General features: G+C 33.8%; 1 protein-coding gene across 5 annotated transcripts in view; it reads right to left on the bottom strand.

Annotated features, from left to right (window-relative positions):
* LOC145296722 (mitogen-activated protein kinase kinase kinase 1-like) overlaps window positions 1-17577 on the bottom strand; it is a 445857-nt gene that overhangs the window by 286152 nt on the left and 142128 nt on the right. The window contains exon 1 of one of the 5 annotated variants that reach the window (XM_080142723.1): window positions 6204-6380. The exons of the other annotated variants lie outside the window; for them this stretch is intronic. Within the exon in view, the coding sequence (XP_079998849.1) occupies window positions 6204-6232 (29 nt within the window). The 5' untranslated portion in view covers window positions 6233-6380. Of the gene's footprint in view, window positions 1-6203; window positions 6381-17577 lie in introns of those variants that run through there. 5 annotated transcript variants of the gene reach the window in all.

The following is a 17577-nucleotide window of genomic DNA, read 5'->3' as shown; positions in this document are numbered from 1 at the left end:
ATAGGTGCTACAGGGTTTATGGAGAAGAACCTGGTCCTACCTAACTAATATTCCCGGTGAACCAAGTGCAAAAGAGATCCAGACAATTGCACTTAAGGGAACAGTGAGAATACAAAATCTGCATATCTTGCAGCAGTTATAAAAATGGATATCTATTTTCTTTGGCGGAGAGCAACGCTAATGAGGTTGTTTGATCACACAATGACCAATAAAACTATATGGTGCAGTAATTTCTACGGGAATTTTTTTTAGGACTTCATCCTGAGGTCTTCAGAGTTCACAGAAAAATTCCAGAGTACCACACAGAAAGATGTATATACTTCTCCTGACATCTTATTATACGGCATAATCGTGTTAACACACCAGTTCTCATTAGATGAAACCAGTACCAGATGGGTGGCCATTTGGGAATACCAGGATCAGGCACTGTATGTCAACACCTCTCTGAAAAAACAAAACAAAAAAAAACTCATGACTCCCCTGATGGGGATATACATGTGACTGGGGACTGCTTGTGAATTTCATATGCCCATGAAACTTCCTCCTTCAGAGGAAGCTGGTTAAACATGCCTAGGGTGAGTGCCACTTTGGTACAGTCCTGACACCTGCTAACTACACATTGAGCATAGCTATCATAACTTGAAGATGTAGAGCTCCCAAAAGAAGAAAGAACTATCGGCAGCCAACACATACCCGCAATTCAACAACAAAAAAAAAATCTAGACAATTTAAACCAAACTTAACTGACTTTTGCCAAATAATGAGATTTACATAAACAACGAATCTCTATCTCACAGAAGAGATGTTGCGAGTTTGTCTGCTTTATCGTTATTTTCATGCCAAGTGTTCGACTGAGCTTCAATCTATGGTCCCCCCTCACCAAACTTTCACAAGAAACTCTCGTCTAGCTGAAAACACTATCAATAATTCCCCCCACTCTTTATCTGTGCCTAAACCTAAACGTAGATTCCATGAACAAAGCTTCTTTCTTAGAACTGCACGCCTGTGGAATTGTCTTCCGTTTTCCTGCTTTCCAGCTGACTATAATATGGTTGTGTTCAAGTTCAACGTAAACAAGTTTTTGATGAGCCTTAACTTAACTTAACAAATTTACCGAATTTCCATTACTAACGATTACTATATTGTCCAATTAACTCCTGTACACTCTTAACCCTTATCCTCGAGTGGTCTCTGAGCCTTGATAAGTGGTTATGCCTATGTAAAAATAAAATAAAATAAAATAAAATAAACGGGAAAAATCGAGCCAAACAAAACCATCGTCAAAGTCAAGATTAAGAAAAAACATTAATTTAAACGTATTTTTCTTTACAACAAAGATTTATTTTGAACAACGAAAAAACTTTTCTAACCCATCACAGTCTCTTGAGATCTTTTTAATGAAAAAAAAAAAAAAAAAAAAAAAAAAGAAGTACTCATCCTTTTTGAGGTGTTGTTTGAAAGAGTTTGTGTCGTTGACAAACAATCACTTAGTACACAGGTTAGCGCCATTATTATTTGTTTTAATAGCAATCGCTTCAGAAAAAGCATGAAGCTATTTAATGTAAGAATTATATATATAATTTAAATCTAGATAAGACGCCTGTACGATTTTACCATTAAAAAAAAATCGTTGGATTCAATGTCGCAACTAATACACAAGTGTTTAAATACAGTATTTATCTGATAGCTAAATGTTTTGGTTTCGATTCTAGCTGATGGCACCCAAGTCAGATTTCTTTTTAAAACTTTTGAAATCACTACTATATATTAGGTACAATATAATAATCAATAGAAAATTGGCTCCATAATAACAAATACAAAATCTGCATAAATTGAAATATCATATTTAAGGGTATTTTACAACCGGGCAACGTCACGCGGCATGCTACTTAATTATAAAGCTATTATAAAGGCATGCTGTTAATTATAATGCTAGTTAATTATAAAGCTGTTGTTGAAACCAAACGTCTACTTTCTCCTCTCCTTAAATTTAGAAAACTATCTTAAATTAAAAACGGTTTCAAAGAGTTAAGAATACAAAATAAAATTATGAAAATATGGGAACAAAACAAAACAAACTTTTACTGTCTTTGGTAACAATTATTTGTTGTCCATATTTAGTTTCCTTCTTAGCTATAGTACACTATTGTTACATGAAGCCCTACCAACAACACGTATCGAAAAAGTGAACTTTGAACGAAATCTAATTTTGAAGAAAAAAACAAAAAAAAAAAAACAAAAAAAAAAAACAATTTCAGAACGTTAAAAGTATACAGGCCGGTGGAAAAGTAAACTTTTATGTGTTTGGCAAAAAGTTATTTATTGTATTATTTACAAGTTCTGATTTCTTTCCATTTTTACCCCACTTTTTGGCCCCTTAACTATTTTAACCGACTAAAGACTCATAAAAAACGGTCGACAAAAATGCAATTATTTGACTAGACCTACGCCGCTCTGCAACCTTTCGTTTCAGAGGAGATGCAATTTGTAAAAACGGAGACAGACGACAGACATACAGACACAGTGAGTTTTAGAAATGATATTTATTCCAATTCCTGAGATTGAACTCTTCTGTAATTTTATCCAAGATTACAATTTAATGACCAAATGAAAGCGTAATAATTATATGTAATTTTCAAATTCTTCTTTAGAAAATAAACAAATAAATAATAACTGGATAAAAATAAACGGCAGAGTTAAAAAAAAAATTTTGTTCGTTTTAAGTGAAAAAGACTCCGGGGCTGGGTAGGTATTGCTAATCTATATAAATAAAATATTGTGTGTGTGTGTGTGTAAATATTTAAACAATAAACTCTTAAACTACCGGTAACATAACACTGAAATTAACAGAAAATAGTAATCATACACCAAGGATGGTTCACAATGAGTAAAATCTTTGTTTGGATGGATGAATAACACGCACATAAATATATCGGTAAGTTAAAATGCAAACTGTTCATTTCATCTTGCCGACATATTTTTACAACCTGCGCATGCGCAAATTTAAAGGTAGCTTTAAATAGTTTAATTCAAGCGGTAAGAAACGCGGCTGAAGAAGCGCTAAATGTTTTGATTTCGATTCTAGCTGATGCCACCCAAGTTATTTAAAAAATAAAATAATAATAATAATAATAATAATAATAATAATAATAATAATAATAATAATAATAATAACAACTTTTGAAATGAGTACTATACATTAGATACAATATAATATTCAATAGAGAATTGGTTCTGTAATAATAAATACAAAATCTGCATGAATTAAAATATATTTAAGCGTATTTACGACCGTTCTAAAATAAAGTATTCAGCCTCATTTTTTATAACTCAAATTTTTGCATCATGTGTGTTCCATAGTTTAGTTGAATCAATCGTTAAGCCCGCTATTGTACGCCTGACACTAACACCCCAACAATTTGAAATGATTGTGTCATCTTTGAAACACGAAAGCACCACGAGGAGGGGGCAGGGTAAAGGGGCTGAGACGACCCAGTGATGTGGGGAGGGAGATGGCATTTAAACCGAATAACATTCCACAGGATACAAAACTGTGGATCATCTTTGCTTGCTTTCGGATTTTTTTTTCTTTCTTTCTTTTTGCGTTTAAGAATGTATGAAATTTCAAGGGTTTGTATTACTGTACACATAGATTCGAAAAAGTTGTCAAAAAACAAATATATAACAAATAAATGTTATCAAAGGCAAGATAAGTTACTTTTCTACCAAACTGGATACATTTTTCGTGTTTTTATTCAATGCAACATGTTTTTTCAGCTCGAAAACCATAGTGTTTACATCATTTCTTATCTAATGATATATTAGCAACATTAGGCTCACTAAAAGAAAATTATTGATTTATTTTTCAAAGATTTAAAAGTAGTGTTTTTCGCTTTAAAAAAAAAAAGAAAAAATATATATTTTTTTTATTTTGCTAATCTGAAAGATAATTATTATTAACATATTCACCGAATTTCACATTTCAAAATACAAAAGATAAAAATAAAACATTAAACATTAAGATTTTCAACCTTAAAATCTGATACGTGCACAGTTGCGTTTTTTTTTTTTTTTGCTTGTTTTTTTTTATCTACAAACCTCACCATCCACACAATATATTTTGCTCAGTTTCGGCTAATTATTTTAAGCATGTTTGCACTCAGAAATAAAGAAGGGGGGTTGTAGGCTATATATGTATATCGATTATATAAAAAAAACGTATACCATTATAAGGTTCATTCTTCATTTAATAATAGGTGAAAATTTCGTATTGATTGGATAATTACTTGATTTTTGGTAGATTTTTAAAGAGAGACTCCATCAATACGCCTTCCTTTCGTTTTGGCCGTGCCTATAAAAAATCAATTGGGTGTCAAAAAAATAAATAAATTTTGTAGCAGCCAGTTTGAAAAAAAAAAAAATAGTTATTGGTTCTGTTCTGTGTTATATGGTCAAGACGCTAGAATTCTATAGTAATAGTAAAGTGAACTCTCACTAAAATATTTTTTCATGTATTTCATAGGGCGTTGACGGGTAAAAAAATAGAAAATAAAACTCGAAGAGTAAACTGCTTGATTTTACGGTGCTTGTTAAGATAGAGATGACAGATATATTTTTTTGATATGTCGTTTTAAGCCAAAACAATATTACGTACATAATTGTTACGCCGAAAATAGTAATATATCCAAAAAATACGAAAATTCAGAGTAGAAAGTTAAACGTAATTTGTACGGAAAATTTGAGTAAAATTGCATTTTTCTTAGACGTTATAAAATAAGATTCTTCACACAGGGGACATAACTCGGCTCGAATATTTTAGATTAGTTGTTCATGGCTGAAATATTTGTTGCCTATAGCGATAGACTTTATTTTACTAAAAACATAATAGCAGTTGTTCTACTGGATGAATTTTCGTAATTTTTGATATATTACTATTTTCGACGTGGCAATTAAGTACGTAATATTGTTTTTGCTTAAAACGACATATTTAAAAATCGATCTGTCGACTATCTTAACAAGCACTGATTTTACTTACAACTTGAAATATCAATTTTCTATATAGGTGTCTTCAATAACACAAAATTACAAGAAAAAAAAAGACTTCTTTTTCTAGTTCTATTCCAAAAATTAAGTTTAAAAACGTAGTGCTTACTGGCTTTTTTTTCTCGTTTATTTTTTTCTCTCAAATTGAATCTTATTTCGTTATTTCTTCTTTTATTTTCTTTCTTTTTTTAACCATTTGCGTCTTTTTTTTTCTTTCCCTCACTTTTTAAAGGCCTTGACCGAATTCGTTAGCTTGAACTTTCGCTCTCCACTTTTAACTAGTATAAGTTTTTTTTTTCTTTTAAGCTATGTAAGTAAATTATGTAAACTTAAATAAGAGTGCCCTTCATTAAGTCCAGATTAGAAATAAATAAATAAATAAATAAATAAATAAAAATACACACAACTGAACTTATAGTTTTTTTTTCTTATTGCTAACCGTATTTCGAGTTAATGAAGTTTTTTTTTTAAATAAATAAATAATATAAAATAAATATTGGTACTCATGCAGAGAGTGATCCGTGCTGAAATAATAACGTTATTATTTAAAAAGCCATTCTTAACGTGGGGAGGGGAGGGTGTTTTGTACCTATTCTGTACTTCAACCTTACAATTGAATAATAAATAAAACATATCATAAAACTTTAATTAAACTTGGAAATACGATTTTAAAAATAGCGCGGATCACTCTCTGCATTAGCACCTAAATATTTTTTCGTGTTGGCCAAGATCAAAGTGTAGTATCTGTTCTTCAGATGCAGCACTTCCATTTCTCGTTCTCTTTCGGTGGAGGAGAAATCCTTCACGACTGAGACAATTTTTATTTTTGTACCTTTTCTCCACATTAAAAAACGACCCTAGTGTCTAACTCTGTCCCGTGGGGAGGCATTGTAAATAGGTACAATAAGAAAAGAAAAGCTTAAATATACTAGTTCTGGCTGGGGATTTTTTCAATTTTCTTTTTAAGCAATTGTATATACCCCACTCCCCACCAGAAAAAAGTGAATCATAACCCTGGAGTCTAAAATCTATAGAATGCTGGCGTTCAAACAAATCTAAGTTTTATTTTTATCATTGAGAGTATGGGGGCAAAAAGTAAAATTTTGCCTGCAAAATAATGAACACAGAAAAGAATGTAAAAAAGTTTCTTTTTTTTTTACCTTGAATGGCGATGTTTGTTAAATTCCATTTCGTCGATAACGATTATCAAAATTAAGATTAACTTATTAATCAATTTGTCGATAATTTCAACATTTCCAAGTGAAAATTTCTTTTTAAGATAGACATTTTACAAAAACGAAATTCAACGAAAATTACTTAATATTTAACTTGGGCGTGTTTCCACACACACACACACACACACACACACACACACACACACATATATATATATCTACCCAGCACTTTCATTTTTGCTTCACCTTTTTTTTTCTTTTCTTTTTATAAACCTATCATTATTTTCATGAAATGATTTCGAGAATTATTACGATATCATATATTACAATAGCCAACAAAACAAACAAAAAAAGGCGAAAAAATAAATATACAATAAATAAATGCTACCAAAGGCAAGCTAAGTTACTCTTCTACCTACCTGTATAAGTTTTGTGTGTGTGTTTTAACTTATTTTAAAGTGTTTATTTACTTTGAAACAAAAATAGTGTCAAATCTGTTGAGTTATAACGAAAACAATGGCGGTTTTGCCACATACATATGGATCGTCGATAATCGTGCAAAAATCTAAAATTAAACAAAAATACTGATAAAATATTACATTTTCGCACAATTGGTGATATTTATTGGATGTGTTTCTACCAGTGTTTTGCTTAATTTTCTATTTTTGAGCGATTATCGATGATCTAAATTGGTATAACAAAACTGATTTTTTTTCGTTTGCACAACAGAACTGATACTACTTTTGTTTTAAAGTAAATAAACGCTTTAAAATAAGTTAAAACAGGAAGACTATTTTTTTATAATAATAATAATAATAATAATAATAATAATAATAATAATAATAATAATAGTCAAATGATTATTTGAACCAAATTCACATGATAAAAGTAAAACTAATTTCGTTAAGGTAATGTTGCATTAATCTTTCTAAAAGTATTGGATGTAAATAACTTCAAACACTTAATATTTACATAAACATAGATTTCAGATTTGCTAAGATTTTTAAAACAAAAAACAAAAATCAATTTCGAAAATTTAGTTATTCAGTGAACAATGAAAATAATATTCGGTTACCGTGCACATTAAACGCCCAAAATAAAAACTATGCAGAAAAAAACCAAAAAAAAAAAAAAAAAAAAAAAACTCGCCATCTTTATAAACAAAACGAGAAAGAAACTAGCTAAGGGAGAGCTATAACCCAAGTTGATAATTGTCTAGTTAAAATACAAAGTTATGAACTGGATTTATCTGTCTTCCTTAGTCAACCTTTTTGTTTATAGTCAACCTACTTCGGCTTGTTTAGAAAGATGGCAACCACATTTTTCCGGTCTAGTTTTCCTCGTATACTTTGCAATAACTTCGTGATTTTTTTTTAATATTAAAACATGTTTTAAGTAAAAAGTAAAGTTGTTAGGGAGTAATGTCATAACAATACGGAAACCGGGTTTATTATAAATTAGCAGGACCCGTGTACCGACGTTGCCCGGTGTAAAAATGGCACAAAGATGACACAAAACAAAAACAGATTCGTTGAAACTACACTCACCCCATCAAAAACAAATTAAACTATAATTATCTGTCACGGTAACATGTATTGAGTGGGTTTCTATCACTATTTTGTTTTATTTCTTATTTTGAAGTGATTGTCAAGACTCCAAAGATATAAAGATATATCGTGGCCATTTTTTCTTGTTCTCCCGTTGCGTTCAACATTATTTGTTTTTTTGAACCGATTAAACATTTTACATTAAATAAAAACACTAAAAACTAATCCAGTTAGATAGAAAAGTAACTTATCTTGCCTTTGATAACATTTATTTGTTTATATATATATATATATATATATATATATATATATATATATATATATATATATATATATATGTGTGATTTTGTTTTTTACATTTTCGTACCTATGTGGATTGTGAAATAAACCCAAACATTCGTACGAACACTGACGAAGCATATTTTTTCCTCGTTTTTAATAGAGAATGTTCCCTCCTAATTACAATAAGTACACGAGAACATTATTTTTTGTTATTTATAAATTACTGGGGGGGGGGGTTCTTTTTATATAACATACCGAACAGTCGAACACGTGTTTATTTATTTATTTCAAATCCGTAAAATTAAAAAAAGAAGACATTTTCAACATTTTTCTCCAGTATTGTATTCGTATCGTATGGCATTGGTTTAGTATTGAAACGGGATCAATTGCCATTCATTATCGCTAAAAAGAACAAAACAGAAGAGCATATTGGGTTTATTTATCGAATAAGGAAATAATAATCGTTAATCTAACATAAATAAATAAATAAATAAATAAAAATAAAAAGGATTTAACTTAAATTTATACTATTTTTCTTTTCAATGAACGTGATAATAAAACCAAACAGAAAATATATAACTTCTTTTAAACGGCGTCCTCAAAATGTAAACATTTAAGATACGAGAAGAATGGTGTGGGAGAGTCAACTTGGTCGATAGTAGTAAACTTAGGAATCAGTTATTTCAAAACAACATTTGGACTTTTTGGAACTTATGCAAAATATTTTTTCTGTTAAGAACGGCTTTTAAAATAATAACATTATTAATTCAGCACGGATCAATAAGTGCACTGCACTACTGCATACTGCACTAGTACCATTTTGGGGGGGGGGGGAATTTTCAAGTTAAATTCAATTTTATGAGATCTTTTCGTTTATTAAATTTTTAGGAGAAAGTAAAGAATAGTTAAAAAAAAAGAAAAGAAAGAAAGAAAAAAGCCCGCCTTCTTTTCCAGAATTTCTCAATATAATAACGTTATTATTTCAGTACGGTCCATAATGCAAAAATAAAATCATCCCCCTCCCTATCGAAAAAAAAAAAAAAAAATATATAGTGACTTCCAAAACGTAAACATAATATAACGAGAAGTGGGGCAGCTTATTCGATAGTAGTAAATCTGGATATCAGTTACTTCAAAAACATTTCGACTTTTTTTTTTTTTAACTAAATCTTTTTTCTTTGAATCAATTTTAGTTAAAAAAAAATTGTAAGAAAGATTTAAAAAAAAAAAAAATAGAAAGAAGGAAAACGCGATAACAAAAAAAAGAGAAAGAAAAAAATAGTGAAAGAGAGAGAGAGAGAAAGGGGGAGTGGGAGAGAAAAAAAAAAGGAGGGGTAAGGGACGGCCTTCGTATTATCAAATTCTTGTGTAGAGACGTAGTAAACAAAACATGTTGGCAACGTTGCTTTGTTTGAAGGAGATAAATGATAATAATAAAAAAAATAAACACATTGTTAGCGCTTTATGGAGCCCTAAAAATAAATTTGTTTCCTCGGACAGAATGACATTAATTCTGTTCCGCTTTTGAAGAGACGAGACAAATTTAAAAGAAAAACGAGAAAAAAAGAAAAAATGAAAAAAAGAGGAAAGAAAAAAATGAGAAAAAGAGGAAAGAAAAAAATGAAAAAAAGAGGAAAGAAAAGAAAGAGAAAAAGAAGAAAAAAAGAAAAGGAAAAAGAAAAAAGAAAAGGGAAAACACTACCCAACACGACGTTGCCCAGTAATATTGCATTATTTCTCATTTTTATTTATCAACTTGATCGAAAAATACTGTAATGTTTTAAACTGAACTTTAAAAACCCTATGCAAAATAAATAAATAAATAAATAAAAGATAATGAAAAAAGAATTTGTTAAACTTGAAATTCACCATCCGCGTTTTATTTTTTTTTATAAAGATAAAACTACTTAAATGCACATTTTTCATTTTATTGTAGACTAGCGTAGGTTCCCGGCGTTGCCCGGGTATTTGGAGGTGTAAAAGAAGAAAAAAAAAGTTTTGGTAGGTAGGTAAGCTTGAACCCGAAGCCTTGAAGCAAATGTGGAAAAGAAAGTGTGAAAAAACCTGGCATCTTACCCCTCACCCACAACGGGACAGAAACTGAAAAACGTTTTAATTTAAGGATTAAAAAAGTTAAGTGACAGGTGCATAAATTAATGAGGTCAAACATCACGCCATAGGGGAATGAAATTAACTTTGGCTGCAAGCCAGTTTCTGCGTTTCCCTGCAAGACGTTGGGGAAAACCAGCTCCTCCATATAAAGGGGAGTGTCCAAATGAATAGCAATTGTCTGATATGATGGATTTTGGATGCATTGATCAAAGCTGATTGCTTTCCTGGACATCCCTGGCATGAGTGCCAGGAAGCTTGGTGTTGCTACGGGTTCAGTTTCGCTTTTTTATACAGAAAAGCCAAAGAAACACGCAGAGACCAAGAAATATCGCAAAAATAGCATGTAAAAGTCGCCCAAATAAAAAATATATGCGACCTTGTTTCATGAATCGTAGATATTATAATCTAGGTAGCATGTAAAAAGTTCTAAGAAACAGTAACCTCCCCGCCAAGCGCCTCCCCCCAAAAAGCCTTTGTTGGACATACACAAAATGTGCACACACTAACACACATTTTGCCTTTTCTATATATAGACTAGTTACCCAGCCATATATGGGCAAAAGTATAACATATTTTTATTAAAATTTCTTTCTCACACCTCTTTTCCCAAGCCACCTCTTACTTCTCCGCCCAGTCCATTTCTCTTTCGGGACCACCTGAGGAAGGAGTCTGCATTAGTACATAAAATGACTAAAAATCCCCCCCCCCAAACTCCAGCAAAAACTGACCCAGCTGCCCCTCTATCCTCAATATGTTTTTATTTATATTTCGAGTCAACGCCGATCAAGAATATACCACCTTTTTGGGTCTTTGTTACGTATTTTTTCTTTTTAGCTAAACATACACAAAACGCATAACGAAATCAAGTAGGGGCAGGTCACTTAATCTCTTCAAACTAACTAACCGGAAGAGGATTCTTCCATCCTGCCAGCAGCTTGTGCACTCTGAAACAGACATGAAACTGATGATGATCATTGGTTTGGATGAAACCAACATCAATGGAACTTGTATCATCCTGCACTCTCATGTGATTAACGAGACCTGCCTGAACCCAGTCACATACCTCACAGATCCAGAGATCTCTAAGATTGGGTGGCAAGGTTTGGTGTTTCCTACATGCTCTCTTGAGCTTCGTTCAGTCTATCTTGGACGCTTCAAAGTGTTCTGCGCCCCTGTATATCAGTGACCTCCATTGCTTGCGATCAGATGCTAGGGGCTCCCAACTGCCAACAGAAACATGAAAATTTTCCAAACTCTCCTTGATGCTATCACGAAAATGTTTTTTGGGCTTGTGCTGGGGTCTTTTGCCAGGAAGAAGCTCATTATAAAACAACTATTTTGGGAGTCAATAGTCATCAAGCCAGACCAGATAACCCACCCAACGCATCTGGGCCTTAATAAAAATGGTAGCAATATTGGCAGTTTGGGCCTTTTTTAAGACACATGTACCAGGGACAAAACTATTCCCACTTTAAACCATGAATGTGTCTAAGGCAGTGCTGATGTAACCCCTCTAGCTGTTTCACATGTACCTGGTACAGGGTCCAGGTTTCAGAAGCATAGAACAAGGGTGGCAATACACATGTTTGATATACTGACATTCCAGTTGTCAGAGTTAGATCACCATCAGACTAGACTATCTTTTAACCTTTCGAATGTGTCTGATGCCTTGCTGATTCTCTGTCTTATTTCTGCATCAAGAGTGCCATCATTTGATGAAGTACTTACCAAGGTAGACCAAATTTTTTATGACTTCAAGACGCTTTCCATAGACAAAGATATCAGGTTCCACATACAGATCACCAGGAGCGGGAGCATACATGACCTTAGTCTTCTTAATGCCGTCAGTCTGAAGCAGATACAAGCATTCGTGAAAAGATTCATCACCAATTGCATATCTACTAGGGAGTGTGTCACGAGGTCAGCATCTTCAGCATACAACAGCTCCCTAACACGTCCATCACTAACAAGTGTTTTGGCTTGGAATCTTCCGAGGTTGAACACATTTCCAGTCATTCAGAATCTAATATATAATCTATATCTATATCGCAATCGTGGAAACCATACCAGAGCACAGTAGTCAGATAGAGAGAAAACAATGTTAGTGTAGGTATATCACCCTGCTTCACACCATTATCAATCGGAAACTCTTCTGATAGCCGACCACTGATAAAGTTGCTTGAACTTTTCCGTAAAAGCAGGTGTACAGCCAAATTTTTCTAGACCTTTCCAGAGAGCCTCACGGTTGAGTCAAATGCCTTAGTTAAGCCCACAAGCAAAGAGGCATATGCTGCTCAATACATTTTTCTAAAAGCTGTCTAGCAGAAAACACCATATCCACAATCCCTCATCCACCTCCAAAACCAGATTGGGACTCTGGGAGGATGTCAGGACAGATATACTTCTCCAATCAGTTTAGCAAGAGCCATGCAAATACCTTTCCAACCACAGTCAGTAGCAAGATATCTTAATAGTTCCCACAATCAGACCTTGCACTCTTTCTTTTGTACAACATAATCAGGATGGCATCCATCCAGTCTTGGACAACCGGGTCACCCTGCCATACTGACAGTATCAAAGAGTGGACCGCACAATGTACATTGACACCACCATGTTTCAGCAGCTCAACAGAAATGCCATCCAGCTCAGGAGCTTTATTCCAGTTGATCTGTTTTATGCAGCCAACTGTTTCCACAAGAGTTGGTTCAGCTTCAAGTTCTGGACTTTCTATCAATTTGTATTTTAATTAGATTGGAATTATCAGCAAACCAATCTCGATGTTTGGGAACCTTAAATACCTTTTTGGTATAGTGTATCTCTTACTGTCTCCCAATCACAATCTGAGAAATCCACCTTGTTAAAAGCAGATTTCAAGGAACTTTGTACGACTGGATCAATATGCTTAGGTACTTTGGCTCCATTGAAATGGCTTTTCTTGCCAATTGAAATTTTGTGCTTACGTCTGACTATTGAATGATCAGTACCACAGTCGGCGCCACACATTACTCTGACTTTGCAGAAATATCCAAGATCACCATGTCTACACCGTACGTAATCAAGCAAATGGCCATGTTTAGACTGGAAATGGAACAGGTCACCTTGTTTTTCTAGAGAGAAAAAGTGTTGGTGATAAGATTTAGTTCACTGCAGAGCTGAAAGAGCAGCTGACCATTTGAATTGACTCTGCTAATGCCATATGGACCTAGTGGAGACCAGGTCCCATTGTGATATAACAGATAACTTTCATTTGTATTATTGAAAATATCGACTGTTTTTACATTTTTTTTAACATAAAATGAAAGAAATCTTTCAGAAAGAAAAACATGTATTAGCTTTGCAAGCTACACAGAACAAATCTGGTGGGGGATATCCTCTTCTCTTCTTTACAGCCTCTTTCTCACAGAAGAAATGTTGCTAGCCTTTTTCTGCTCTATCGTTATTTTCATGCTAAGTGCTCAACTGAGCTCCAATGCATGGTTCTCCCTTTCCGTGTAATATGTCTAGCCACAACCATTGGAAATAAGTTTTCTCTTTTTTAAAATTAAATGAAGCGTTCATGAACAAAGTTTCTTTCCAAGAACTATCCGTCTGTGGAACACAACACTGCAGGGCTGCTTCCCAGCATACTACACCACAATTGTTTTCAGGTCCAATATCAACAAGTTTTTGTTGAGCCGTTCTTTTAAATGTTCAGATTCGATCCAGTTTCAACCAACATTAACAAGCCTGTATGGTGTTGTCTCACCATCCACCTAATCAACCCTTATTCTTGAGAAGCTTTTGGGCCTCGTTAGTACATAAAGTTCATTCCTAAAGGAAGTGATGCTGATCATTATGGGTCTTTTGGGGCTACTCTACATGCATACTCACGCACTCAAAAGATTTGAAAGATTATTCAATATTTAACTAAGCCGAAACTTATTTCACTCTAAATAATTTAGGTGAATCAAATAGGAATAAAACCTTAATAAGTGTCAAAAGTAAGTATGAAAAAGTTTCCAATATAAAAGGATTTAATGGTGGCTGACATGAAATGGTCATCTGGGGAATCTCGATAATCGCTCAAAAATTGAAAATTAAACACAATGCCCCAACCAGCTTTACTCTCTCTTTATTTTTAATGTCACATTGACATTAATTGGATGGGTTTCTATCAGTATTGTCTTTAATTTCATATTATCGAAACATACCATCTCATGTCAGCAATTTTCTTCTTGGTCTAATATAACTTCATCAATCAACACTATTTGTGTTTTGAAACAAATAAACGCTTCAAAATAAGTTAAACAAAAAAAAAAATTGTCCATGTAGGTATCTTGTCTTTGGTAACATTTAATTGTTATATATTTGCTTTATGACCACTTTTCATTTTATTGGCTACACTAGAAAATGCCCGCAGTGATCATTAGGGGTAGGACAACAGCATATTCTTTTCATTGGTTTGACTCTCGAGTGTGTATCCATTGATATCTTATATGCTTTTATATAGAGTGATGTGGTTGTTAGTCGATTAACGTTGTCGGATATATACTCAAGAGTCAAAACAATGATAAGAATATTCTGTTGCCATAGTCCTAATAATTAGTCATCTATTTATAGCATGATTTCACTGTCCATGGCTTATTTAGTGAACATAAGAAGTTTAATAAAGCATGTGAATATGTGTAAAACATTATTATTATTTTTATGTATTTACTAGAAGATGTACCCGGCATTGCCCGGTATTAAGCATAACTTTAAATTCCTTCAAAACAAATGAAGTAAAAAAAAAAAAAAAAAAAAAAAGCAGAAAGAAACTGAGACATGTGCATTTTTTTTTTTTTTTTTTTTTTACACAGTGATCACCACTTATCAAGGCCCGGAAGCCACTCAGGGATAAGGGTTATTGCAAGTACATCACGTTAGTGAGGAGATTTTATGAAGTGTTTAATTAGGGGGGCGGTTCATTAGGAATTTGTTAACATTAGACTTGAAGACATCCAAGTTGTAGTCAGGAGGGAAGCAGGCAGACGGAACAGAGTTCCACAGGCGTGCAGTTCTAAGAAAGAAGCTTTGCTCATGAAATCCGCGTTTTGATTTAGGCACAGATATAGAGTGGGGGAAATTTTTCACAGTCGATTCAGCTAGACGGGTGTTTCTCGTGAAAGTTTGGCGAGGGGGGACCAGGGATTGGAGCTCAGACGAGCACCTGCCATGAAAATAACGATAAAACAAGGACAGGCTCGCAACGTCTCTTCTGTGGGAGAGGGGTTGCAGGATAGAGAAAAGGGCATCCCCCACTAAGCCACGAAGTCTATTTTGTACTCTGTCAAGGCATGATAGGCTGTTTTTGGCAGCTCCTGCCCAGATATGGCAACAGTATTCCATCCTTGGCCGTACTTGGCTTTTATATAGATAGAGAATTGCATCAGTAGTGAGATATCTTCTGGAGCGGTAGAAGGATCCCACCATCTTTCCTGCGACCTTGGCAACAGACTTGATGTACGTGTTCCATTTCAGATCAGGAGTAAAGGTCAAACCCAGAAGCTTGTCAAAACATGGGGCCTCACCCAGACGAGAGCCATCCATCACAATTGATGCCAGCTGGGGATCAGAGCGTTGATGGTATTATGTTTTTTTCTAAACAGTTCACTTCTTGCAAAAAAAAAAAAAAAAAGAAAATAAAAAATACTTGAACTGAGATCGAAACCAAAAACTAAAAGACAGCGAGTTAAGTACGATAACCATTAGACCAGCCTGCCAAGTGCTTTCAAACCTCGTAAGACAGTTGACAAACAGATAAAAAATATGATGCCCCCCCCCAAGTACCAATTTTTCAATTTTGACTCCTTAGCAGCCCTTTCTTTCTTTTTTTTCGGATAAAAATGGATTAAAAAGTTTTCTGCATGTCTGAATACCCTATATACTAAATTTCAAGTCTGTAGATCAAAAATTTGTATATAGTATATAGGTTGAGAAGTATTCCCTCACACACATGCACACATTGTCACTTTTACAGATGTATAGGTTTATTTATTTTACACAATAGAAATCATTGCTTTTCTCTCAGTAATATTTGTCTATGTTAAAGATTTGGGCGCAATTCAATCTTTAGTGGCACTTGTAAAGACTGTATACACAAGGAGTGTGGTGGAAATAATAACAGCTTGAGATGGAATAGTCAGTTTATGTGCAAGAAGTGTCACACAATGGAGATGAATGAAAACTCAGATGTGCACAAAGTGTGTTCAGGTACAAAAGCTATCGAGGTTCTCGGGAAGTTTTGTTAACTTGACGAAACCACTGGAACACAGGTAGGAGCACGTGTTAGTGTCAGTGCAAGAGTTACAAGTGCGTGGAATAAGTTCAGAGAACTGCTTTTACTAACGAGAAGAGCGTTATTGCAACATAGCGCATATGAGCGCATTAGAAAATATCAGCAGCAGCAGCAGCAGCAGTGAAGAATGGCTGCCTTGTGAAGAGATTAGCAGCAGCAGCTGAAAAACATGCATATACAAATAAGGAAGTGTGCGCGAGAAAAAAAAGGAAAAAAAGGAGAAAAGAAAATGCAGCACATGGTCGGAGAGAAGAAATAAGTTTGCGTTGAAGAAAATGGATGTGTAAAGTCGAGAACGGGAATGAGCCGGCTGTGACCGGCATGCCGTTGGAGATGGTAGAAACGCGGCCAGTCTAGATGGTCATGTGGCAGAGAGAGACTTTTTAAGTGGTGTTGAGATGGGAGAGTTATGTGTAATAAATTCTTTTGTTAAAAAAGAAAGAAATGTGGACTCGGATTTTATTTCTTTCTTTCCGGTTTTTATTTTTATGAATTATTAAAGTAAAGTGTAATTGCAACGTTATATTATTACTGTCGACCAAGAAAAAATGACACGCAACAGGTGCGAATTGAGGGTATTCATTGCATGGAGAGAAATGCTATGAGATTGATATTATGAATGTGTTATGCAAGTCTTAAAGACAGGCTTAGTTCTGATGACCTCAGAGGGAGATTAAATCTCAAGAGTATAGGGAGATGTTGCATAAAAGACCACTTCAATAGTATGGCCATGTTGGAAAAAAAAATGGAAAAGAATTATTGGGTTACTTAGATGTAGAACAGTTACGATAGCAAGTGCAGTCTCGACCTTTGTATGTGGTGCAGGTGCAGTTCAAAAGAGAAGGATAAGGAAAACACAAGAAGTGATAAAAATGGTCTTCAAAGTAAGAAGGGTAAATAAAGGCCTGGTCAGAGATAAGTCAGTTTGAAAGTTAATTACACACATTAGGGGCCTCAAATGATTAGATTTTTTACAGGCTGATTTAATTTTGATAAGACCAACCTTATCCAATGCGTATGGTGATTATTAAGCACGTGCAAAATGAATGGCTAATGCTCAAAATGTATAAACATTTTGACCCCTCCATTTACTTTAAAAAAT

This window comes from Euprymna scolopes, chromosome 17 (assembly GCF_053919585.1).
Source record: "Euprymna scolopes isolate OS-2025 chromosome 17, ASM5391958v1, whole genome shotgun sequence".
Classification (NCBI taxonomy): Eukaryota; Metazoa; Mollusca; class Cephalopoda; order Sepiida; family Sepiolidae; genus Euprymna; species Euprymna scolopes.
Note: the sequence above shows the minus strand (reverse complement) of the source record. Positions and strands in the feature narration are given on the sequence as shown.